This window comes from Erpetoichthys calabaricus, chromosome 13 (assembly GCF_900747795.2).
Source record: "Erpetoichthys calabaricus chromosome 13, fErpCal1.3, whole genome shotgun sequence".
NCBI lineage: Eukaryota > Metazoa > Chordata > Cladistia > Polypteriformes > Polypteridae > Erpetoichthys > Erpetoichthys calabaricus.
Genome location: NC_041406.2, coordinates 105634588 through 105662273, shown reverse-complemented (window position 1 = coordinate 105662273; position 27686 = coordinate 105634588). Strand labels below are relative to the sequence as shown.

General features: G+C 36.2%; 1 protein-coding gene across 1 annotated transcript in view; it reads right to left on the bottom strand.

Annotated features, from left to right (window-relative positions):
- The window catches only part of galnt1 (UDP-N-acetyl-alpha-D-galactosamine:polypeptide N-acetylgalactosaminyltransferase 1), a 510424-nt gene that overhangs the window by 80262 nt on the left and 402476 nt on the right, over positions 1-27686 (bottom strand). Inside the window, exon 6 of the mRNA XM_028817413.2 lies at positions 19764-19971. Within this exon, the coding sequence (XP_028673246.1) occupies positions 19764-19971 (208 nt within the window). The remainder of the gene's footprint in view (positions 1-19763; positions 19972-27686) is intronic.

The following is a 27686-nucleotide window of genomic DNA, read 5'->3' as shown; positions in this document are numbered from 1 at the left end:
CAATGGGGCACATCACTGGATTTTATCTTTCCAAATGGTTAAATGACATAGAACTTTTATTTCTAATTAAGGATTAATCAGATTTAAATAAGTAATTGTGAAAACAGCATGTAAACAATCTAGTGATGTATATAACACATGAGAATGTATATGTACAGTGGTGTGAAAAACTATTTGCCCCCTTCCTGATTTCTTATTCTTTTGCATGTTTGTCACACAAAATGTTTCTGATCATCAAACACATTTAACCATTAGTCAAATATAACACAAGTAAACACAAAATGCAGTTTTTAAATGATGGTTTTTATTATTTAGGGAGAAAAAAAATCCAAACCTACATGGCCCTGTGTGAAAAAGTAATTGCCCCCTTGTTAAAAAATAACCTAACTGTGGTGTATCACACCGGAGTTCAATTTCCGTAGCCACCCCCAGGCCTGATTACTGCCACACCTGTTTCAATCAAGAAATCACTTAAATAGGAGCTGCCTGACACAGAGAAGTAGACCAAAAGCACCTCAAAAGCTAGACATCATGCCAAGATCCAAAGAAATTCAGGAACAAATGAGAACAGAAGTAATTGAGATCTATCAGTCTGGTAAAGGTTATAAAGCCATTTCTAAAGCTTTGGGACTCCAGCGAACCACAGTGAGAGCCATTATCCACAAATGGCAAAAACATGGAACAGTGGTGAACCTTCCCAGGAGTGGCCGGACGACCAAAATTACCCCAAGAGCGCAGAGACGACTCATCCGAGAGGTCACAAAAGACCCCAGGACAACGTCTAAAGAACTGCAGGCCTCACTTGCCTCAATTAAGGTCAGTGTTCACGACTCCACCATAAGAAAGAGACTGGGCAAAAACGGCCTGCATGGCAGATTTCCAAGACGCAAACCACTGTTAAGCAAAAAGAACATTAGGGCTCGTCTCAATTTTGCTAAGAAACATCTCAATGATTGCCAAGACTTTTGGGAAAATACCTTGTGGACTGATGAGACAAAAGTTGAACTTTTTGGAAGGCAAATGTCCCGTTACATCTGGCGTAAAAGGAACACAGCATTTCAGAAAAAGAACATCATACCAACAGTAAAATATGGTGGTGGTAGTGTGATGGTCTGGGGTTGTTTTGCTGCTTCAGGACCTGGAAGGCTTGCTGTGATAGATGGAACCATGAATTCTACTGTCTACCAAAAAATCCTGAAGGAGAATGTCCGGCCATCTGTTCGTCAACTCAAGCTGAAGCGATCTTGGGTGCTGCAACAGGACAATGACCCAAAACACACCAGCAAATCCACCTCTGAATGGCTGAAGAAAAACAAAATGAAGACTTTGGAGTGGCCTAGTCAAAGTCCTGACCTGAATCCAATTGAGATGCTATGGCATGACCTTAAAAAGGCGGTTCATGCTAGAAAACCCTCAAATAAAGCTGAATTACAACAATTTTGCAAAGATGAGTGGGCCAAAATTCCTCCAGAGCGCTGTAAAAGACTCATTGCAAGTTATCGCAAACGCTTGATTGCAGTTATTGCTGCTAAGGGTGGCCCAACCAGTTATTAGGTTCAGGGGGCAATTACTTTTTCACACAGGGCCATGTAGGTTTGGATTTTTTTTTCACCCTAAATAATAAAAACCACCATTTAAAAACTGCATTTTGTGTTTACTTGTGTTATATTTGACTAATGGTTAAATGTGTTTGATGATCAGAAACATTTTGTGTGACAAACATGCAAAAGAATAAGAAATCAGGAAGGGGGCAAATAGTTTTTCACACCACTGTATGTAGTCCACAGAGATTTAAATGCACATTTGTATAAATTCAAACTACACATTTTAAATTTGATGCATTCTGTTCTCAATTACTGGCTGACAACCCAACTATAAACATAAGGGCTCAACTCACAAGGGCTAAAGAGACTATTAATATAACTGAAATCAATTTCCACAGTTAAGAAAAAGGTTTTAAGAGCAACGACTTGAGTCAAAGATTTTTCTTTCAACTGGAATACTTGATGAGTCCTTTCTGAATATGTGTCAAGACACATTCTTGCCTTCAGGTATCTAATTTCAGAATCAGCTTCACTAAAGTAAAAAAAAAAGAGATTCAGGAATGGGAATGATTGTATTTTTGGCATTGTGATGATACAGTATCATAGTTATACTGTACTCCCACATTTCATCTTCTATTTTACATAAAGGTTTCTCTGACCCCTAGTGGCTTAGCCTTTTAAGATAAGGAGTATAAAAAATAGGAGAGCATGTGTGCCAGGCTGGACAAGAACAAGGACTATAAATGCCTATCCGCCTTACTCCATATTCCTGAACAAACAGAAGCAGAGAATGGGAGGAAAACTCAGGGATAGCATATTTGACTCCAACAGTAGATATGAGAGAAAAAACAGCAGAAGAGGATGTTAGTTTCCAGCCTTTGAAAACCCAATGGTATACCTTAAGATCTGGCAAGGAATCTGACACAAATCAGTGTGGAGTGTACCATGGCAGGTATATTTTTTTTTGTTCCACAGCAAATCACCAATATTTATAAAGAATTGCAGAATCATACTTCTTTCTACAATATTGATAGAGAATGGAAACTACAACAAATATTTCTTCAAAAATCATATTTTTCCAATGGCAATGAAATTACTAGTAACCGGCCTCTAAGACAAATTTTCGGACTGGAAATTATTAGAAACCTCATTAAGTTTAAGAAAGATAAATGGCCATAAAAATGGTCATAATTAGTCACTGTTTTGGTATCCTGTTCACCTTACATATTCCATTAATAAAATAAAAAACTTAATTCATCTTCCCATTTTATAAAACAACTCATTTGAAAACAGGGTCAGAGAGGGTGCAGCTTATCAGAGCATCATATGGCACAAGGCTGGATGAGTTGTTAGGCCATTGCTTACATCCACCCATCCTAATCACAACCAAAAATCAGGCCTGCCACAGTAATACCAACCAAACCGAAAGGTTATTAGATTGATATTAAACTGATGTACTGTTGTATTTTTTATGTAATTAAATTTAATTTTTGCAATGCAATGCAATTTAATATTTGCTTTTTTATCAAAAACAATCCCCTTCTCTGTAGTATTAATTATTGCATGTCTACAGTATGGAGACAGCATGATACTATATTGCTTGTAAATGCTGTAGAAGAGCCTTGTACTGATGATCATGCTATTGATATATGCTTAAAAATGTTTACAGTAGTAGCTTATTACTGACTTGTAAAACAGAAGACCTTTGACTGCAACACAAGTATAACTTATGCAGCCTATTCAAACACTTATCATAGAATCACGCGCCAGGTGGTCCCAGGGACATTGTAGCGAGAGAAAATACTGTCAGTGTTCTAAGCCTCACCCAAAAGAGCAGGCATCTGGTAGGAGATTTCTGTTCAACAGTCTGTGAATAAGGGTATTTATTATTCATCTGAAACAGTTCAGGAGAGGGTTGCATGAGTGTGCCCTACTGTATTCCTGTTTTGAGAGAAATTTTATAATCCGTGGAAGATGATAATTATTTTACTAGGATTCACAATTGTGTGCATAGATAACCAAGATGTTATTGTTATGTTCTATTGTATTTACAAAAAAAGAAAACACACAAATAAAAAAGGTTTCAAACTTCCAAGGCCATTTCACATGCTGGGTACAAATTATTTCACTGACCTTTGAAGTCCCCTGGAGCTTATTAACAATTATCATCTTTTCACTTAGTACAGTACCAAATGTCAGATGATAACAAATTTGATAAGAAAGATACTGTGTGAGTTTCTGACAGGTGGCTGCTATACTGTCCATGTGGAAAATATTAATCTAACAAGTTTCAAAAGCAAAAGGTGCCACTGGACCAGGCCTCCAATTTGTTCTCCTGAGCCTTGGCAAATGCACACTGATATTAAAGATTAATTTTTATCCAGACACTCTAGTATGTATTATAGGAGGATGCTGATGGTGGATTAATAGTGGCACCTTATAACAGCTACCAGTAGTACTAAAAATTAAATGATTTTCAGAACAAACTTTTTATAGTAGCTGCATTAGTAGTATAACAATAGTAACAAGTTGAAAGCCTTTCTGGCAACAACGGGTGCAAGAGAAGAAGAACAATCATCATCCATAGACAATACATGGATAACGAGAAAATAACTGACTTCCTAAATATGAAAAACAAAACATACGAAGTAGTGTGTGTTGAGTGTGGCCTGCAATGAGCAGGTGTTAGAAAAAACCTTATATAATCAGTGAGGAACCTGTCTCTATGCAAATGGACTGAGTCTTGTACTCAAAATAGGATGGATTTATGTGCGCAAAATAAGATCATGAGTGATTACTACATGCAAATGCCAACCTGACCTGAACACACTACTTTATAAAAACAATTATCAAGGTTTAAATAGACTGACAAAAAGCTTTTTTTTCCTTTTATCAGGCTAAAGGCTGGTCTTAATTACTAATTTAATACATATTAGTTCATAACTTAAATTTAATAAAATTTATTTTAATTACAAGGTACACTGGCTAAAAAAAAAAACATCATTTGCAAGTACATCTAAGTTGTGTAATTTAAAAATAGAATCTTATTTACAGTAATGGCTACCCAGTCACATACTCACAGGATCTAAGAAACTTTCCAAATGAAAAAGTTTATTACAATCACATCATTTCTGCTTTATGACTGCTCTCAAAGTATCACATCTTAATGCCAGGGGAGATTAATCAACTACACTCTCATGACTGAAAGCTTCCTTGGAAGACGTTTCCTGAGACAGCATTAATCTCACTGTTGATGATTCACTGGAGATCTTCCATCAAGATAAAATGCCTTCCTTTCTTTTGAAAATTTTAGTCTTGATAAGAAAAAAAAAAACATACTAAAATTAAGAACAATGAAGAACAAATTTTCTATGGTGAGGAGTTGGATTCTCCATTATTTCAATACTCAAAAATATGGTCTTATTTTATATCAGTTTATTTGCAGTAAACTGTTACTATGACATGTTAACTTTGTTTGCTCCAACTAGACAAATCCTCCCTACAAAACTGAAGGCTTGACCAATGACTCTCAGATGCACATGGTCAAAGCAGATTGCCAAGTATAAGCCTTCAGAGCCCTTTTAAATGTTTTCATGCTTCCAAAAATTCAGCTATTATTTGTTTTGGGTAAATGTCTACCAACTTCGCCTAGTGGTGTGATGGCACCAGTTGTTCTTGGTAAAAGAGGTCAAAGTTACTTCATATAAACTGGGTCCATTTATTCAAGCAATTAAGCACACATTTTCTACTGGATCAACCTCTGATCTTTGAGTGGAAATCTCAAGGGCATTTCACCTTCAACTTCATGATTGCTTAGAATTATTGCCCTGCTGAAAGATGAATCTTCCCCTCAGGAAGAGATATTTCCCCCAGGAATAGCTGGTAATAAGCACTGTACATCTTTACTATAAACTTAACAAGCTTTCCTGTCTTGACTGCTTAAAAGTTCCTTTAAAGCAATGCTAGATCCACAATACCTTACTGTAAAGAAACAATCAGCTGTGTGGAGTGTCATTGTGGGCTGATGCCATAAATATGGGTTAAAATCAGGGTCACGGTACTTTCTCCAATATGTTTGCATTGAGGACAGGCCCATGGAATGGGGTAATACAAGCAATTATACAGGATATATACTGATGTGGCAAGGAAAGTAAATGGCTGCAGAACTGGCATGTAGTAGAGCTCATTTATGCAACTGCCCTGGGTGTGTCACCCGTAAACAACAACAACATTTATTTATATAGCACATTTTCATACAAAAAAGTAGCTCAAAGTACTTTACATAATGAAGAAAAGAAAAATAAAAGACAAAATAAGAAATTAAAATAAGACAACATTAGTTAACATAGAAAAGGAGTAAGGTCCGATGGCCAGGGCAAAGACTAAGTATAAGCACGTGCACAATTAATCTTTAAAATTAGGTAAAATGTTGTCATGCTTGCATTGTTATTTTAGTCTTTTTTATGTAAAAGCACTGAAACTATACAGTATTATACAAGTTTCCATCTTTAGTCGCTACTTTCTTGTAAACCTGTCACACTTGAACATCATCCTGAAGTTGTTGTCTATACATTCCTCAAACCCAATTAACCTTCTTGGCATTAACCCAGAGCATGACTCAGGCTCAGAATTCTATGTAACTACGGTTAACCACGAGTCGAAGTCGGGGTGACATTTAACAATCCACTTTACATTTATAAGTCTGAACAATGTTCTGCATAGAATTCTGGTGCCATCTAGTGGATGAAATAACATTATGCTGCAAAAAATCATCAATATTTCTATGTGTTTTGCCTAGCTAAGGTAACTAACTAATATTCATTACTGGGGTGAAGCCTTCAACCAAAACACAATGGCATGCAAATGAGAAACTATTAAGTCAGTTTTTGAACAAGCTGTAACTGAGCCATTAGTTGAATCAAATGATAGTGATGGCAATGTAAATCAGTCAATAAATTTTGATACAGATAGTGAAACTGTTGCATATGACACAGTGCGACCAAACTGCTCTAATACTGTATGACTGGTCACTTCAATCACACAATGCTGAAGTATTTATGAAGTGCAGTATTTATGTACCAAAATGGCAAAATGACTGTGATCAAGTAGAACAACAAGAAAAATATTAGCCCCCTAATAGATGTTCATAATGTAGTAATTGTCAATGTTCTTGTCAAGGAAATGTGGAAGTCAGTAATCTTTACACTGTGGTACCCTACTTGTATAATAACACATATGGATGAGGCACTAACATTCTAACCACTCATGCAAAAGCAAAAGAAGACATATTATAAGAAAATGTTACAAAGAAAAACACTTCTACTGTCCCGAGTGCAACGTTAGGGTGTGTGTTTGTACCTGTTTCAAAACATATCACGGGAAGAATGTATACTAAATCTGCATCAGTACAGAAGTGGATGCTAGATATACCTTTCCTACTATATTTTCTGTTACACGCAATGATATTTTTATTGTTGAAAAAAACTCAACATTTTTTGGGAGTAAACATAATCAATCCTAAAGAGATTAAAGTACTTAAAGCAACCTTTGGCCTCAAAATAACTCTCTATAACATTTAAGGACCACCAATTAAAAAATTAGGTACACTTGAGCTATGCATATCAAATGACTTGCTTCAAAATGACACTTTATTAACAAATCCCATCTTAGTATTATACATTCAGATTAGATAAAAATACAGTATAGAGTATTACAAAAAGCAAGACAATAAAGTACAAATTGGCTATACTTGCTCCAGCCATCCACTGTGTGAACCCACTCAGTGTAATTATAAGGCTACTGGTGCCCAGGTGTCTATTGTGGTAGAACTGTGTGTATAAGAAAAATTGAACCAGAATGGAGTCTCCATCATATAACCTCTCCTGAGGTCAAGATAGATAGATAGATAGATAGATAGATAGATAGATAGATAGATAGATAGATAGATAGATAGATAGATAGATAGATAGATAGATAGATAGATAGATAGATAGATAGATAGATAGATAGATAGATAGATAGATAGATAGATAGATAGATAGATAGATAGATAGATAGATAGACAGACAGACAGACAGACAGACAGACAGACAGACAGACAGACAGACAGACAGACAGACAGACAGACAGACAGACAGACAGACAGACAGACAGACAGACAGATAGATAGATAGATACTTTATTAATCCCAATGGGAAATTCACATTCTTCAGCAACAGCATACTGATACAATAAATAATATTAAATTAAAAAATGATAACAATGCAGGTGAAAAACAGACAATAACTTTGTATAATGTTGAATGTTAACGTTTACCCCTCCGGGTGGAATTAAAGAGTCGCATAGTTTGGGGGAGAAACGATCTCCTCAATCTGTCAGTGGAGCAGGACAGTGACAGCAGTCTGTCGCTGAAGCTGCTCTTCTGTCTGGAGATGATACTATTAAGTGGATGCAGTGGATTCTCCATAATTGATAGGAGCCTGCTGAGCGCCCTTCGCTCTGCCACAGATGTTAAACTGTCCAGCTCCATGCCAACAATAGAGCTTGCCTTCCTCACCAGTTTGTCCAGACGTGAGGCGTCTTTCCTCTTAATGCTGCCTCCCCAGCACACCACAGCGTAGAAGAGGGCGCTCGCCACAACTGTCTGATAGAACATCTGCAGCATCTTATTGCAGATGTTGAAGGACGCCAGCCTTCTAAGGTAGTATAACCGGCTCTGTCCTTTCTTGCACAGCGCATCAGTATTTTAATTTAGAATCATCTGCTCATCTTTGAGATGTACTTGAAAAATCCAAGTAGACAAAAGAGGGTGTTACAAACTCCATGCAGAGTGACATGGTTAGGATTCTTAACAAACCTGATGAAACGGCATACCTTCATTAATTATTCATTCACATATGCAGTACAGATAGGAAAAAAGGACTCTAATATCAAAGCAAGAGTGAGTCAATCAAATGCATGATTTATTATAATAGATAGATAGATAGATAGATAGATAGATAGATAGATAGATAGATAGATAGATAGATAGATAGATAGATAGATAGATACTTTATTAATCCCAATAGCAATAATATAGCAGCTTACTACTTAAAACGGTAAATGTAGGGAGGACATGGGATCAAACCCACAACCTCTTGATTAAGAGACAGCAGTTCTTACCTCTGCACCAGCCAAGCAGGCATGTCTACTCTGTATTGATTGATAATTGGGCTTCAGTTTTTATACATTGACAGCAACATGTAAATTGAACAATTTCTTTTTCGTCGGTTTAATTCTTGAATAAAAGCGCACTTATTTTGTTATACCTTTTGTGAAAGTGTTTATTTGATACAGTATTTGGACTTTAGTCTTCACACATTATACATTCCACATCAACATTTTGTCATTATTACTGTAACATGAAAATCTATTTTAGCTATGTGTTCAACATTTCCTGTCATCCTACATTTATACAGATCGTTGTTGACACGGAACACAAATGAAAAGTATGTATTCCAAATAAGATATTATTTACCCTATACAGTTCCAGACATCTAACTCCCAGATACACAGACTTCAGCTGTGAGAATTTTGTGTCCAATTTCAGCAGCCTTGGTGGGGCATGGGTGAACAGGTTGCTTGCTGCCAGTGCTGATGGACACATTTGAACAACAAAGGCACTGATGAGGAGGTGCAAGGGAATTTAAGGTGGCCCGGCATTACGAATAATTTCCATAGGCTTCAGGGATTCCAAACTAATTGAGAAAAATTTGTTATCATTACCACTTGTTTATAAGCCTTTCCTAATAATTCTTTTAATATCACCTGACACCACCTTCCACCAGGTCATCCTTTGCCACTCATTTTGATGCACCTGTTCATCTAATCTAGGGCTGGAAATCAGCAGAGATCTTCTAATTCGATATTACATTGATAGTTGGTTGCTGATCCCATATACTGAGACTTTAAAAGTATTGAATTTCTAAGTATTTTGATTCAATGTTACAATTTTGTGGGCAATTTGTGTTTACTTTATTGCTGAAAACAAGTGAATCTTGCTTAAAAGGTGTTCACTAAAGATGCAGTGTCTCTCAAAAATTTGAAACATTTTCTCCTGAATAATGCAATAATAATGGAGATAAACATATCAGTCAAATATTCCACCCGTCAAAATCAAAGTCCTTCATGAAACTGTAGTTAATAAATTAGCTACATATCCTTCTGTAGAAAACAGTACTTTGTCAGATCATTGGAAATGTACAGATTGTTATCAGATAAGTCCACACATGCAAAGTATATGCTGTTAAGAACCAGTACAGTATTAAACTTTTAAAGGAAAAAGAATTTTGTACAAATACAGTATATAACTTGAAAGAGAAGATGGGCTACACAGCCTCTTATAGTAACAAACTGCACAAACAAAAACGAAGATGTAACTCTAATGTGTCAACTCGCTCACATGAGGCTGCTTTGAGCACAGGCTCACATTTGTGTTGCAGGCTGCTCTGAAATTCCAACAATTGCTCGCTTGCTTTGCCAGGTGAGGAGCATTGTAGGGTCTCTTATCTTTACAGATAAAAACCTCTATAGAGTCTGTTATTTTTTGGGCACAAGGTGAATTAAATGGAAGCTTGGAGCTACCAGCTGTCTCCAGCTTTTATCCAGTTGTTCTTTACCGACACACTGTTTGAACCTGTGGTAACTTAAGTGTTTAAGATGCTCATTTCAGTTAAAGAGAACACACCATTTTATGCAGCTTTTTCCACAGAAAGCATTAACAGGTGTATTAGCACCATCAGAAGCAAAAAACGAAGATAAGCAAAAATCTAAATATAGTAATTGAGCAGTATAGAGATTCACAAGATCGATTTTGAGACTTTAAGAATTGATATTGAATTGTTTAAACAAAAAAAAAAAAGAATTAATCGGAAAAATCAGTATTTTTACCCAGTCCTAATTCTTTCCTTAAAAAAATAGTTAAAAGAATCTGTGATAAAGTAATTATTTCTAGCTTCCACTCATTATCCTAGGGATGCCGCAGACATGCAGAAATTTGCTACCTCAGATTGAATGTATTTGGTAAGTTCAAGTGTTTTAAGATGCACGAGCAGACAAGATACGTTTTAAATTTACAACAACAAAAAAAACAAAACACTTCACTTTAGAACACAATTCTATCTGCCAAATTAATCATCAAGTCTTCTGTGAAGAAATAACTAACTTATCCTCCAAAGTCCATTCATCGCACATCTGAACAACTCTGCCAGTACTGATAATTTTACATCTGACTTTGATTGTTATTTCAATCACTGTTTTATAGGATAAAAAAAATCTGCTGATGGCTCTTTTCTAATGGATGGGTCATATTGCATAAACCAGCGTTTCCTACGACAACATACAAACAGAGATCCATGCAAACAAAATATGTAATAAGTTTATTTAGGGCTGCACGATTAATCTTTTTTTTCTCATGATAACGATATTTATGACCCACGATCAGTTAATAAATATTGTCGCGATTTTACAGTATAAAGACCAAACTGTTTTTTATGGGCTGAGTTTATGGATTGGACTGCGTCACTATGACGTTACTGCGTCTAGATTGCAAGCACTTTCTGAAGCAGTAGAAGTCAATAGCAGCAATAACAGTCAGTCAGAATAAACCTATGATGGCGGAGCAATGTGAGGAAGGTGCAGAAGTGCGATTGTTAGTTCCTAAAAAGGGGTCATACTCAGTTGTCTGGAACTATTTCGATTTCGAGGAATGTGATGTTGATCAGGTACGAGTCTTGTGCAAACTTTGCTCCTGTTCCGTCCAAACGTCCCAAGGTAACACAACAAACCTCATCAACCACCTTAAAAGCCACCACAAAGTACACTATCAAGAAGACTGAAGGCACAAACAGCAACAACAAAAAATTACCAGCCATCCACAACACAGACAACAATATCAGGGACATTGTTCAACGCAATATCATATCTGCCTAGCTCGCAAAGACACCGGGAAATAACAGAGGCGATCACGTACCATATAGCCAAGGATATGTGTCCAATAACCACCGTGAGCAGTGAGGGGTTTAAAAAAATGATCGCAACACTTGATAAAAGATATAGCATTCCCTCACGCAACCATTTTTCCAATGTTGTGCTGCCCTCGCTGTATGCGAAATGCCGAAAAGAAATAGAAAGAGAAATTCTCAGGCTCAGCCTTGAATATTTTGCTGCCACGACCGACTTATGGTCAAGCAGAACTGCGGAACCGTATTTGAGCTTGACAGTTAATTTTATTGACAGCGAGTTTGAGATGAAAAGCAAGCTTTTGCAAACTTCGTTTTTCCCACAAGACCATACAGCGGAGTTTATTGCAGTGGGCCTCAAAGAAGCGATGTCCGCTTGGGGCTTGGTGGAAGAAAGACTTGTGTGCATCACAACGGACAACGCAGCTAATATGATTAGGGCAGCATCTGTGAATAACTGGCCGAGGCTACACTGCTTTGGTCACAGACTTCATTTACCAAAGGAATAATCGTCATTATTAATCGTGATAAAAATTTTGAGCAAAATAATCATGATAATAATTTTTTCTGTTATCGTGCAGCCCTAGGTTTATTAAGTTTAAAGTTGCATCCAGTTTGTTGGCTAGTCAACACTGCTGCACATTTTGCTTTGTTCCAGCTTAATTCTGAATGGTATCAAGTGAGATGTGCACATATATGCGTAATCTTTCCATTCCGTTTTTCTATGGAAGACATTGCATATAGCTGTTTGCCATTAACTATACTGATTCCATGCTGAAATTCACTCTGGCTTTGTAAAGCAAAGTCATGCTGCTTGCTTCACTTTACAGACCTGACTATTATAGATTATAATTATTCAGAAAAATCAGCTGTGATAATGGTAATTACAATATCAACACTGTGAGCAAATCAAGCTACAGCTGTTGCAAGTCAATAAACGGGAAGTGCTCCCTGGGGTTGATATTAATGAAATTCGTTCTACAGCCTAAATCTGACATGCAAAGAGCCTTATCAAGTTTTCTCTGGGGCAGTGAAGCAGTATATACAAAACCAGGCAAGCAGGATACCTATTTGAATCTGCTTCTTATTCATAGAGGCATTATCAAGCCCATCAGTTTGTTGTGCAATAGCATCAAATCAACTCACTATTCGTCCCTATAAACTAACTTATTAACATCAAGCAAATGTGAAAACTTAAATGCAATTAATTCTTCTTATTTGCCTTCTTTTAAACATAATGAAAAACAGAATACTCGTTGTTTTTGAGAGTCCACAATTAATTTTAACCCTACCTACCAATGGTTGGCATAAGTTTCAGATATTTCTAAACTGCAACAAATAGCAGAATAGGATCTCACCCCAAATAGTATGCCAGTTCAATATACAGAAAGTTGAACATACACTATTAGCAGTTTAGTGTCACTGAGCAAAGATAAGGACACCATAGGGACTGGTTCAAAAAAAAAAAAAAAAATGAGTGCATACACAGACATCCTTGACATTAATTCAGGTTAGTATCAACATTGTGTTACATATAATAGAACTGTTTACAATCTTAAATATGTAAATAGAAGAAAGAACTCCTAACATTGAAATAATTTTTGACACCTTACTAGAAAACAAAGAACTGACAACAACTGTAACAACTTAAACAATTCTTTGAGATTGATCTCTTAATAATACACAGCAATCTGAAAATGTAAACAGCAGCAACTTAGAAGTCAAGACAAGTAGAAAATAATTCCTAAAATGGAGATATCAATAAACAGGCCTCCAGTATGAATTTCATTTAACATTTTATACAGATTATATTACTATAAAGACATCAGTGAACTGCACTGATGTGGAAACAGTAGTGTTTCCCTCAATCATCTGCAATATAAAACTGGTAGAAATTAAAATTAATAGTGGAAAAGACTGCAGTTATTTGAGGAATATTATCTATCTGCTTTCTTCATGTGTTTGCACATTACCAAATCTGAGAGGGCAGAACTGTAATAATACACAGCAAGATCCTCTAACTGATGTGGATAAGTACCAGCACCTGATGAGTATTATGAGTAATCAAAAATGAAGCAAAACTCAGGAACTTCAAAGAAATCTACAGTAATTGTTTATTTTTAAGCTTAGACTACACAAGAATTTTTATTTTCTTTAATACAGCTTTATCTACCATGGAAATGACTGTCAATATTCATGCTGGGAAGAACTGATGTTTTGAGTAGCAGCACTCATGGGCACATAACAACAAAAAAAAAATGGCACCAAGTTAGTAATGAAAATCATAATACAGTAATCCCTTGCTACTTCGCGGTTCACTTTTCGTGGATTCACGACTTCGCGGATTTTATATGTAAGCATATCTAAATATATAAAGCAGATTTTTCACTGCTTCGCGGGTTTCTGCGGACAATGGGTCTTTTTACTTGCTTCCTCAGTTGGTTTGCCCAGTTAATTTCATACAAGAGATGTTATTGGCGGATGGCTGGGAAGCTACCCAATCAGAGCATGCAGTTAAGTTCCTGTGGGCTGCTGATTGGCTCAGCGACGGAGTGTTGCATTAACCAGGAAGTCTCATCTCAGTCATTCAGCATTAACGTGCTACTGCTTCAGGGGCCGTGTCCAAGCACCAACAGAAGATGCAAATGATTGCAGAAAAGGTAAAAGTTTTGGATATGTTGAAGGAAGGGAACAGCTACACCGCTGCAGGACACCATTACAGCATCAATGAGTCCACGATTCTTTTTATTTAAAAAGGAGGAAAAGCATATAAGATCTACGGCCGCAGTGTCGTTTAACCAGGGAGCAAAACGAGTTGCAAGTGGACGTGATAAGGCAGTAGTCTGGATGGAATCTGCTTTAGGAATCTTTGCAACAAGGTCGACGACGTCATGACCGCCTACAAGCTGCTACGTGTACTTCGCTATACAGTAAGTGTAAACTTATCTACCGATTTCATATTACTTAGCAGTTGTCCCTGTTATTAATAGAGTAAATGGTGGGTTGTAAACAATACAGGGAGGTTTTAAAAACGTCCAAATACACGTTAAATAATTAAATAAATATGGTGTCCCTACTTTGTGGAAATTCAGTTATCGCGGTCGGCCTTGGAACCTATCTCCCGCGATAAGTGAGGGATTACTGTATAAAATAAATCAGCATATTCAAATAAAACCAAATCCCACAACTGATAGCAAAAATGGTGTAATAAAAAAGGTTTTCTCTGTAACAGGAGAAGGGATGAAATAAAGGAGTAAGAGGGGGGGTTGGTCGCTTCAGTGCAAAACCAGCTACAAAGATTGGAATGTTTGGGATGATAGCGAAAGAATGTGCAAAAACTTGCTTCTCATAAAGAGTTTCAGAATGTTATGGGAATACAGTCAAGTCTATGTACTTGTTTTTCACTTCGAGGGGCTTCATTGTAAGCAACGCTTGTTATTGTGTGTCTTCTGATACTAGGCACCATCTCAGTGAGGGCCAAGTAGAAGAAAAACAATACTGCGTCCCGTGGAAGGGTGTGTGCTGAAACTGATCACTTCTGTATACACTGCTTACACGTAAGCCATTTTGGGTAAGGACACTCAATTAGTATATAAGGGAAGGTTCCGCCCTCAGTTTCTTCGGAAGCTCAACCGTGGGGAACGTGCACACCGCCCGGTATTGGACCAGGCTCACGAGTTGATCCTCTGACGAGACTGACACGCGGGCTCCCTCAGTCTACTGGTCTAGGATGATGGCTCTGGGTCTTTTGATATTACTGTAAGTCAATAGTACAATTCCTATATCTGCATGTATATTGCTATTATATTGTATGTAACTGATATTATATTTGAACAAGTAAACAATTGAAGTATTGGACCTTTCCTCTCTGATTCTTGCCTGCTTATTTTCTGTTAAAACCTTTGAACCATTTTCCCAAACTAAAACAAATGGATTCCTCATAGTAAAAAAAAAAAAAAAAAAAGAAAAACCTAAACAGCAAAAAATGTCTGCAAAAAAAACCAAAAAAAACTATAATGACCAGAAACAACATTTAAAAAGATAACAGAATCACAATTCTAATAGGTCTTAAATCGTAAAAAAACATTGCATTTGATTGCTCCATCTTGTGCTATCTCCAATCTAGGATAGAATCATATATGATAACACGCAGTGTTGATCTTTTCCAAAAAAAAAAAGTAAGACTGCTGGAAGAACTCTAAACCTTCCTGTTGCAGAAATACAAAGTACAATATCGTCTTTATTGGTGTGCTCCACTCTACTCACTCATCCCATCCCATACGAATACACAAATGTGAAAAAGATGCAATGAAAAAGGTGTTCTTTTTTTATTCTGTCTCTTCAAACATTTCTTGAACTGTGTAAGGTGCATTATTTTGTCTAAAATCCTATGTTACTGTTCAAAAATTCAAAACCTAGGCTGTAAAGCAGCTTCACATACTTTGGTAAGCCACTGGATATACGCTTTTTCAGAAAGTCACAAATTTGATGTACTTTGCTTTAAATCTTACTTGTTCACCTAAAGAGCTCTGCACTATTCTTCACATAAACATTTTTCATTCCATATCCTTCCTGCATAACCCAAAAAGACCAAAAACACAGGCATTTCATATGAAACAGCATGTAGTGAAAATATTAAGCAAAAACATGAAAATTAAATATAAAAAGGTGAAACGGAAATATTTCTTTTATTTTGACAAAAAGGAAAAGTCCAAAGGAGATGAACACAAGCTCATTTTTGAGAACCAGGCTAAACTATATTTATTTAATTTTAAAATATCATAATACCATTTAGTACAACAGTTGCCAATGTTCAATTAAACCCTGAATAATTAGGTGTTTTTAAACTGACCAATTTACACATGTAAAAATAAATTAACAATATTAGTTACTTCTTTTTACTTAGCATGTGATCTGTAAATTCACATATCGGCACACTGGGTTTGACAAATGACATGCTTTTAAATCAGATTTTTGTTGTTTACATAAAGGAGGAAAAGGGAATTTGCAGTGCGTAAGTATTTTCTATAATGCTAATATCTTAATAGATATATATATATGAGGACGAAACACGTGTCGTGTACTCTTTGCATTTATTTGACAGTAAACTATTGCAACCATTCTATGATCTGCTCTTCACAAACTGAGGGCACCGTGGCGGATGTTAGCAGATTGCTGGCCAACCACAAAGCGTTACCTGGTAGGTAACCACCCACACTAACAGATTGTGACACAGACTTCGAATGCCGTGAATATATATATATATATATAAAAGGCCTAGGAAAGTTAATGTTAATTTTTGCAATTAATGTTGCCTGTTTAATCTGTTAAAAAAATATTGTCACATCCAGGGCTAGCAACAAGGCAAACTCAACTCCTCAGGCAGTGCTTTGGTCAGGGCAGCATTTTCATGTAAATAATACAAATAAGTGTGTACCTAAAGAATAACATTCACATCCAGTACTGTATTTACATACCACCTTTAAAAACTTGAAATACAATTTTCATTTAAAGGTTTAACATTTCATATTACGTGGTTCAAAATGATATGCCACATGTCAGTACACAGTAGTAGTGTTCATTTTCTTGATTTATAAATACTGACAAGGGTGCAGTGGAGAGGGAGGAAGGGGGTTATGGCAGTCCTGGTGCAATGCTGAAGAATAGTTCTGAATATAAAAGTCAAGCTCGCTCTCTCTCTTCATGTTTCTGTAAGAAGATCAAATCAATGTCATATCAAGTAATTGCTAAATAAGTTATCTTTGAGTGGCACTAAAACCAAGAGAAGTCTCTTGTACCTCTGTATTTAACTTGCCAGTCTGCCAGCCAGCTTACCGTGCTGAAATTCTACAAAATACAAGTGTAATGATTATACTACCCATGATTCCAGTTTGCAGTACCTTTGCTAATTTATGCAACATAACTAAGTAATGCACAATGTCAGTTTTTAAGCGAGACAGCAGCTAGAGATATTTTTGTAGCATGCCATGAGCAAAGGTGTAGGTAGAACAGTGTTTTTCTAACCTCTTTCTGTGGTGAATCACTTTTTGTAACCCAAAAAACTCCAAGGCACGTCATGATTCTACCAGCCACAAAAGTATTAAATCTATACATGTGCTAAACTGTCCAAAGAAGTTTTGGGATGGGGGGGTTAAAGAAAGCAGCTCAGAGATTGCTGTTCACAGACATAGCAGTTAGTGAACATTTTGGATGTATTTTCCAGCTGCTTTGTCTCTTTGCCCACTCATACAGGAAGTCCTCTCTCTGCCTCACTTCAGCGGCCTGGGGTCAAAGTCAACCCATATGCCTACTCTCCCTCTACTCTGCTAGAGACGCTGGCAAACATGCAGTCATAGATGGAGGCAGGTGGGCCCCATACATGTCTTCTGGCTACTAAAGTGTTCTCCAAGTGCTGTGTCTGCAAAAGGACGATCACGGAGCTGCTTTTATGTCAGCTGCTGCAGGAAGTCCTGTCCTCCTTGGACAAGTCTCTACCTGAGGAGAGTGTATGTCTCAGGACTGGATCCAGAAGCACTACACTGTTATTTACATGGCGCACCAGTTGAAAAAACAGTTGTGTGGTGTATTATTATCAAGTCATTGATGGTGATGAATAACTCAGAATAGTATTTATGGAGGTTTAATGTATGTCCCTTTAAGAGATACTTATTCTTTGAATTATATAGTCTTCAGCAGTGCATTCAAAATCAACAGTCATTTCAATTGTTTAATTTTTACTTTAACACATCTGTGTCTCATATGCTATGCTAATTTGATTATTAATAATTTGGCCTTCTTTTCAACTTCCCTTTAGGAAGGCATTCAAATTCAGGTTGTACTTGCTCAAGTAGTATTTTGCTAAAAGTTCAGGTTTAAGGTCATTGTTTAAGTTTAAACTATGCCATTAATTTTTATTCTTTAATTCCTTTGTGTTCATTCTCCATTCATTTTGAGATTCAGTGTGTATTTACTTCATGATTTATATATTTTTATAAGTTTCAATTACTTCATGATTAATCACAATGAATTACATACATTAATGCAATTAGTTTTTTTAAATCGATTCCCGTTCCAAATTTATATATAAATGTCTGAACATCCAGTGTCAAAAGAATGTCGTATTCCTATACAAACTGACCTAAAAAGGACGTATCCCTAATTATTGCACACTCATACCACTGTATCAATCATTAAGAAATAAAAACAAATGCATATTGTATTTTAAAGTTATTTCTTGGATTTAGCAAGAGTAAAAACAAAGCAGTGGACCCTGCAAAATCAAGATGAAGAGATGCAATAGACAGTGAGTCAACCTCTAGGGCTACTCTTGCTTCTTGAGCAGACTTCTACTAGACATCTCTTATTAGTGAAAGCACAGCTGCTTGACAGCCAGCTGAGCTCTACTCTTGTGCAAGTTGAAGAGGTTGATGTATTCTGTTTATCGTCAAAGGAAAAATAAAGGCCAACTCTGTGTGTTGCTTTTAGCAACTGGCAAAGGCACCCGATATATCTTAAAATGTGTGGCCACACATCTTTACCATGTTTTAAAACCCATCCAACAATTTTCTTAATCTGCATTATCTATTTCATGGTGATGCATAACCTCATAGCAGTGGACATAAGGCAAGGATTGTCTCTGGTTAGGATGCCAATTCACTGAACAAACACATATTACATATTGTTCCAACATCTGAGTAAGAATTTGACTGTACTTTGTACATTTGATAATACTAACACTACTAATCACTTTAGAGTAGTCAGTTAGCTTAAATATGTTGGTATATGGAAGTAAACCAATGTAGACATGGACAGAATGTACACATTTTATACAGACAGTGATAAAAGCCAAGAATGGAATCCACAACCCTAAAGCTCTGAAGTGCTGACTGCAAAGGTGCTAAATACAAATTTTACAAAATAACAGCTTCCTAAAATAACAAAAGAAAAATCAATTGTAAGATAAACAATCTAAGATTTTGACATTGAAATGTTCTGTATAATTTATTGCTTGATCTTTGGCAGCAGTTCCTAGGTAAAATAATCTATGGGTTACTTTTATATTTAGTTGTACTTATTTTTGAAGTGCTTATTACAGTATTTTACAACATTTTACTTTAACTCAGCTATTCCAGTGCTCATGCGTAATAAACATTTAGCTAAATAATAGTATCAAATGAGTGCATAACTCACAAGTTGTAACACACACTTGAATATCAATTACCTATCCAGTTTGATCCTTGCAAGCAGGGGCTCCAGCCAGCCAACAGTACATTCACAATGAGCGTCCAAGAAAGTAATGACCTGTCCTGTAGATAGTGAGGCCCCTTTGAGACGTGCTCGAATTAACCCAGACCTCTGCTCCATGCGTACCACCCGAACTGGCACCTCCAACTTGCGCACATATTGCTCCAAAAGCCTCTTCAAGAATTCTGCACAAATCAAAAGACAGACACATAAAAGTTTAGTCATGGTAACTGATTAACAAGACTTTTTCTGTACCTTCCTCTAGGGACACTGGATTTTTAAAATTATTTATTCACTGCTTCCACCAATGGACAAAATATAAACGATTTAAAACATCTTTTCATTACATATATTACCTAAATAAAGTCTCAAATATCTGTCATATATGGTATAAACTGTGGTATAAAGTGAGCACCACAGTTGGCAAAAACATGGTGTCATTTCTTTCATGGAAATAACATGTGAATAACACACAATACTGATTGTCTAGAACTTCACCATCATTACGAATGGACTGTCAGGTATCTATTATGTAAAGCTGTCAGATCAAATGTCATTATTTGAATATAATTTAATCAAACACAAAAGCTGACATTTGGTCATAAAAGAATGGGTGCTTGTTTTACTCGCACTAATTTTGGCATTGAATTACTTCACACACACTATGCAAAGCTGCAGTATTTTACATATCTGTTTCCGCACTTCACTTCCATGCTCAATCTTTTCATAATTTTGAATAGTTAACTTGTTATCTTCATTAGTAAAACTTACAGCCAGACCCCTTCACGACGTACTTTGGGACAGTTTTTTTTTTTTTTTTTTTTTACACCCCCCTGTCATACTGCTCTGCTATTTGATCCAAAGTGAACTCAAAGCGATTTTTTAAAATGCTTTTCCAGTACCCTAAAAGTAGAATTCTGCATCTGATCCTGTTCAGATTCACTAATAATCATGAGATCTTTAACTATTGTTTGATGCTCAGACCTTCTTATTAAAGCAAAGGGAAAACAACTTATAATTCTGATTTTGTTTTTACTACAATGCTTCAAAACCAAAACTTTAAAGAGCCTGGTCTGTGTCAGCCAACACATATGGTAAGATTATTTTTGCAGTTGGTACATGCTCTTGCTGCGGCCGCCACTGTAATCATTACTATAATAATAAAGTATAGAAAGAGTACATACAAACATACATATAACACTCACTTAGGTTCCAATGTATCTGAATATTTACTTATTTTTAATTTTGATATTCAAACCTTATTTTTTGGCTAATTTGATAGCCCTGCTGTTATGGTAGTAATGTCTAGATTAAATGTGAAAACAGACAGAAATCAGTGGCAAGTGTTGAATACAGAATCCTAGAGCTCTCACTTGAAATTAACACACTGTCTTTTACCTTTTCTACCTCACTTTCTTCTTAGTTCTACTAGAATCTATGGAAGAAGCCTCCTTCCCATGACTAATGATCAGTTGCATCCCAGTCTACTGATGTTCATGCGTATCTTGAAGATCATACACTTCAAATAGCACAGTAAGACTCCAGTAAGAATTCCACAGCTCCTTTCCTCTGGATACTTAGAATTTGTTGAGCTGTAGCAACTGCACATTTGTTACAATGGTTGTATCATCTAGTCCTTGGACTAACTTAGCTTCTTACTTTTACTTCTTCCTCTTTTGCATTAACTTTGAAAAAACAATGCTGAAAAAATGAATACAACTCACAAGAAGCATAAAATATATCCTGAACAACAATATCAGGGGGAAGCAAGATTTTGCCTTATCAAAGAGATGAAGCAATCAGTGGAAATTGTAGGGTTAGTAAGATGATACCTGAAGGCTATAAACAAAGGGAAATAAACAGGGACAAAATTTTAAAAAATACAAAAACATTTGAACACAGAACCAAAAAGAAAAAGGGGGAAAAGCAAGGTTATCAAAAATGAAAAATATCCCAACATAAGGAGACAATCACATACCATGAGGGCTAAACATCTCTTGTATGCATATCCTAAGATCTATAAATTAATTAGTTTGTTAATTCTCCAAAGAATGCTAAAAGAAACAGAAAAGTCATCTTTACATCATAAACTAATCCAAATTCATTATGAGGACGTTTAAGGAGAACATAACTTTTTATGAGGGCAATAAGAGTTTATGCTCTTCTGACATTAGAGCTGTATGTCTCATACAAGCACCACTAGAAACTCAAAAAAAAAAAATCACTGGCATGAGAAAAAACAATTGCCATATTATCTTGAATATAGTCTGTATAAGTGTATAACCTGCATAATTCATCTCTTTCAGTTAAAGGAAAAAAATCCATAAAGCAGAATGGCTGCATGAATTAATTTGCAAACATCCATAGCCTGCATGTACAAATTACTGCACCCATTTTAACTATTGTTTTGCTCACTATAAAAGTTATGAATTACTGAACAGCAACACTGCCATGTTCAAATGTCTTTTCTAATTAAAAAGCATAGCTAGAGTACTCCATCTCATTGATGTTTCATTGTAGAGTGTTTGCTGCCCATCAAAAGCAAGTCACAAACTGGCAATCTTCACACTATCAACCAACCATCTCAACCACATGGCAAAATAGCTCCAGACATTTGCACTTCCAGATGTGCAGTTTGTCAGCCCCGTGCAACTGCTACTGTATTATTACACATACCACTAAGGAATAAGTTTAAATCTACTGTTACATGTGAAGCTTAATATTTCTCCTTCCTACTGGAGCAGGTCTTTTATACTATGACTATACAATAGCGCCAAGTTCGGGGTTGGTTCTCACCTTGCATGTAGAACAGGGACAGTTAACTTTGAACTAGAAACTGAATAAGCCTTTTAGAAATTAATGTATAAATAATTCAGTGTTTGGTCACAGTTTTAAGCTTAGTTATTACAGATCAACTTCAATAAAAGGAGTATTTATTAATCAATGAGTCAAATAAACCATAATAAATTAGTGAAATATTTTGAATCTGTATTATGTAAGCTAATTCATTCAAATGTACATAACTCATAAAAGCAATACAAAATTTAAGATAGATTTGGTTAATAATTACTCTCATGCCTCATTTGAGCCTTTGGCTGTATTTTAACAAGAGCAAGAGGCAAATCTAATGTCTTGTTCATACAATGCATAATTCAAACACTTAAAACAATAAAATATTATGTAAAAGGGTAAAACAAAACTCTGCCAAAAAAAGTAGGTGTTCATTAACAGGCCTGATTTAACTTCTGATAAGTTTACCTGGAAAAAAAGCAATAATCAAGAACCAAGCTTGTCCAGCATGGATTTACTGGGTGAGGTGGATGCTTAGCTGGTAGAATCCTACTAAGTGTATGCATATGCCTAAAATACACCACTGAAAATAGCTTTATTTGGTCAAGATACAGTACAAGTACTTTTAAAGAAAATGTTCTGTAATTGTGCCCAACTTTCTAAAATATACAACAGTTTACTGCCAAATGCAAAACTACAAAATCATCTCCCTCAGAGACTTGATTGGAAATGAGCTCATTCTTTCAGATATTAATACAAAAACTTGATCCAACATTGCATTCTCCTTTCTTGGAAAAAATCTCAAAGAAAAGGTACGTCTTCATTTTCTATCTTGGAAAAGACAGAGTGAGGAAGCCAAAATGTAGGTAATACTGCCATGCTAGACGGCAGACAAATGGTTTTTGAAAGAACCGCTCAAGTCTTCAGCACTGAGTGCATTTAAATTAAGGGGTCAGTTGAACATTACTGAAAATTAAAGGAAATTTCATGAAGGTGTGTTTTACATTAACTAGTGGGAAAACAAGCAAGATCATTTGAGGAGGTACTACGTGTAAGCAATTGAAAATGGTAACTATGGCAGAGAATTTAAAACAGACACCTTCTGTACCTGAGGTATACTGTAAAATCACACAAAAGTACTAGAAACACAGAATTATTGAAATAAAAATGAATCTGCACCAGGATGTTAATTCATAACAGAATTTGGTGAAAACTGACTTTATTAACAGCTGTTTGTGAGTTTGATCTTAAGTTTGGTTTGCTTAGTAGCACAGACTTACCTTAAAGTCTTCTGTTCCTAACATGCCCACCAGCAAACCAGTTTTCTCAAGCTTTGGGTTTGCGGTGAAGCAAGATTTTTATCTCTTTTTCACTTCAAATTCAAAACTTTAAAATTACACTGTTTTTCACTCACTGTACTTCTCATTTCCTTTTAAAAGAATATTAACATAATTTTCTATTTTTAAAATTCTTAAAAAAAACAATCATTTTTATTGCATCATTTTATAGCCTTTCTAGATGCATTAATTTGTTTCCCAATCTAAAAATTAAATACTGATGTTGTCCACATCCCAAACTGTACCAATGCGGGAAGATTATGTTCAACATTGTTATTCCCACTAATAGAACTTGACAAAGATATCACCACTTTATCTCTTATAATAGTAACATACAGGTGTGTGGCCAGACCACGGATTTTCGAGACCCTCAGATTATTTAGTCATTTGAATCAAAAAGAACAAAGTGGCCACCTTTTCTATTTTTTAACTGTATTAAATAACACATATCCTAAATAACAGGCTGTTGCAAAAGCACATCTTCACTGGAAATGAAAGTCATGATTCAGATGATGAATACTAAATTCTCACCTTCTTGCTAGACAGCTGCTGGTTTGTTTAACTGCTTACACCAAAATGTAGGCTTAAAACTGTTTTTTCAATGAGCCAAGTAACTGAATAATATTTTTTTCTGAAAAACCCCATATGTCATTTTGTTATGTGTATAGTAAAATCGTTATCTTGGAAAGTGAAACATACCATATACACTTAATTTCAAATAATAAAAAAAATAAATAAATTTCAAGCATCACATGTTGCCACACCCATCACATGACAAAACAGCACGGGATCCTGGTTGGCAACCCCCAGGCAGACAAATAATCCAGTCCCACCCTCCAGAAATGACCATTTCTTGCCAAATATTAAAAAAAGTGAAAAAATAAAAAAACAAAAGTGATACCAAAAATGAAAATATCCTAAAGGTACAAAAATACGTCATAGGATTAAAACCACAAAACTTTTACAGAGTACCAGTTTAAAAAGAGGAATATTTTTTTAGATCAGTAAAAAGACAAATGTGCAATCTGAAATGAAGCCTGCACATTCAAGCCACTGTACAGAACAGCTCTACAAGTTTTAAGAGCTTCAGGAATTACCCAGACAACACTGTTCAACATGCCAAGATGGCTCAATTGCACTCTACTGCAGTACGAGGGTTGTCTGGGTTCCGCGCGGAATTTTATCGTTTGTCGAGTGTCAGCCTGTCGAAACCTGTTCTGCTGTGTAGAGTGATTATTCAAGTGGTTGCATGTTTTTGTTCAGATGTTTTGCTCCCTCTCTTTCTTCAGAATGAACACGAGAAGCAAATGAACTGAGAGTGTGCAGCCGGCGCTAGCGGCGAAGCTCCTGACTCCGTGCGTGCGTGACTTTCGAGTGATGATTTTTTACGACTTTTCTGATGGTTTAATCTGCTCGGTGGTACGCACCATGTTTGCCATCTTTTTCAACATCGAAGGCATTGTCGCATCAATTCCGCTGATGGAGGGGACAACTGTCACCTCTGAGTGGTACACCACTCAGTGCCTGCCTGACATTTTTTCTGCGATGGCTAGAGGCCGGTCCAAGAACTTGCGAAGGCACTTTTTGCATCATGACAATGCGCCAGCCCACACGGCTAACGCGACAAAGCATTTCATTGAAGACAGTGGTGTCAACGTTTTGAACCCGCCACCCTACTCGCCTGATCTTGCACCATGTGCCTTTTGGCTCTTCCCAAAGGTGACAGAACCCCTGCGAGGCCACAACTTCGAAACTTGAGAGAACTGATTGCAGCTGTCAAAGAACAGCTGGACAACCTCCCAAAGACAGCCTTTCGCGAGTGTTTTGCAACGTGGGTCAGAAGAGCCCAAAAGTGCATTGATGTTGGCGGTGAATACTTGGAAAAAGTTTAAAAAGGATCGAAGTACATGAGAAAAATAGAAAAAAAAAATCCTTGGCTACTTATTTCGAGTGATTCCGCGCGGAACCCAGACAACCCTCGTATTTACTTTAAATGTATATTTTTTTTTTACTCTAGCAGATTAACATGTTCGTACCCAACAATCCACAAGTTTAACAACTGTAACTTTCTTTGTTTCACAATTACAGCTTGCTAAATGTATTTTCAAGGTCTACCAAAGTGCAGACACTGAGGCCAAAGGCCCATTTTATCTTCTGTGCTTGCTCCCTACTGTACCTTGCTAGGCCTACAAATTTACCTAAAAGGTGAACCAACTTACTCTGAGCTAGGCATACATCAGGATCCATTACCTGACATGGGTGCTGTATTCTCTCAGTGCAGAATCATTTACAATCGGTCTGAATTACAATCGCAGTCACAAACTGTCTAATACACTCATTCACATTTTATTTATTTATTAATTATATTTTAACATTTTATTAATTCTATTAGAATCAAAACAAAACATTTTATTAAAGTAACTGTGCAGGAACTCAGTGAATCGGTTACATAATGACAGTGCTTGCATAGTTTTGGTACTCTCTATTCTTGGTGCTGTCATATCGGACATCAGTGAATCTTTTGACTGAATCTGCTTTACTTGGCATTGGAGTCTGGCGAAATCTTGTCAGAACTCATGGTAGAAATCAATTCGGAAAGGTTGATTTCTCTTTTGGGACATACTAACATACATACACATGCTGTATATTCTTATCAGTTTACATCAGGATGGCATTAAAACAAACAAATCATTTTCAGCTTCTGCATGAATTAACCATTTTGGTTAAGTCAGTGCAGCGTAGTAGTTTAGGAATTGGATAATGACACGGAGGATTGCCAAATCAATGTCCATGTCCTACCCATAGTGTGGCTCTGTTCAGTTTACTCTACACGCCTGTGAATTTGCTATAATTACTAAATATATACAAACAGTTGTACTAGGTATATTGTAACATGCCTTGGAAAGGTGTCCACGACAGCATGACACTACTGTATATAAAATAAATGTTAGTTATTACTTTTAATACAACGTTTCTTCTGTATTTTCTCCTCAAGAGAAACAATATAAACTAGCTACATGTATTTATTTTAGGAATTGTTCCTCCAAAATTTCACAGAGGAACACAGTAACAGTGGCTCAAAACCTTCACCTGTTTACCACCGGTGTATGCACATTATTCCTTTGACTGTGTACATTTTTTAAAGGCATACTGTTAAAATTGATCAACTAGTCTAAGACTATTTCCACACTATTATGCTTTTGTTTAAAAATGTCCAAATTACAACACTGAGTTTTTGCTGAATCTGAGTTTTCAGAAGTAAAAAGCTCTAGCTCTGGAGAGCATTTTAAAAAGTCTTTGTTTTCAGGTGTTGAAAATGCCTGGGTAGTGTGGACGTAAATGGAGACTAAAGGCTACGTTTTTTAATGACAATGTAGTAGTGTGGATCCTTACCCGAGTATGAGTGTGGGCATGTCCATGAGTGACCCTGCAGTTCACTGACCAACTCTAAATTGGAACTCTAAAGTAGGTTTGAGAAGGATTCTGCTCCACATGTTTGTCAGTCTGGACCTTACAGCTTAATAAATGATATTAATGCTCCACAAAAGCAAGGAGGATTCCTGTTCAATTACACTGACTACTTAAAACATGCATCTCCAATCAGTCTGCTTTTCACTCTTGTATGGGCCATAGATAGTCAACTAAACCAAGATAAACCAAATTTCATACAGAAGAAAAGTTAGCTAAGATGGTTTTGAAAATTACGAGTCTTTATCTGGCTATGGATATTTGTAGAACCTTTAATTTGGGATTACATTCCATTTTCTGTATAA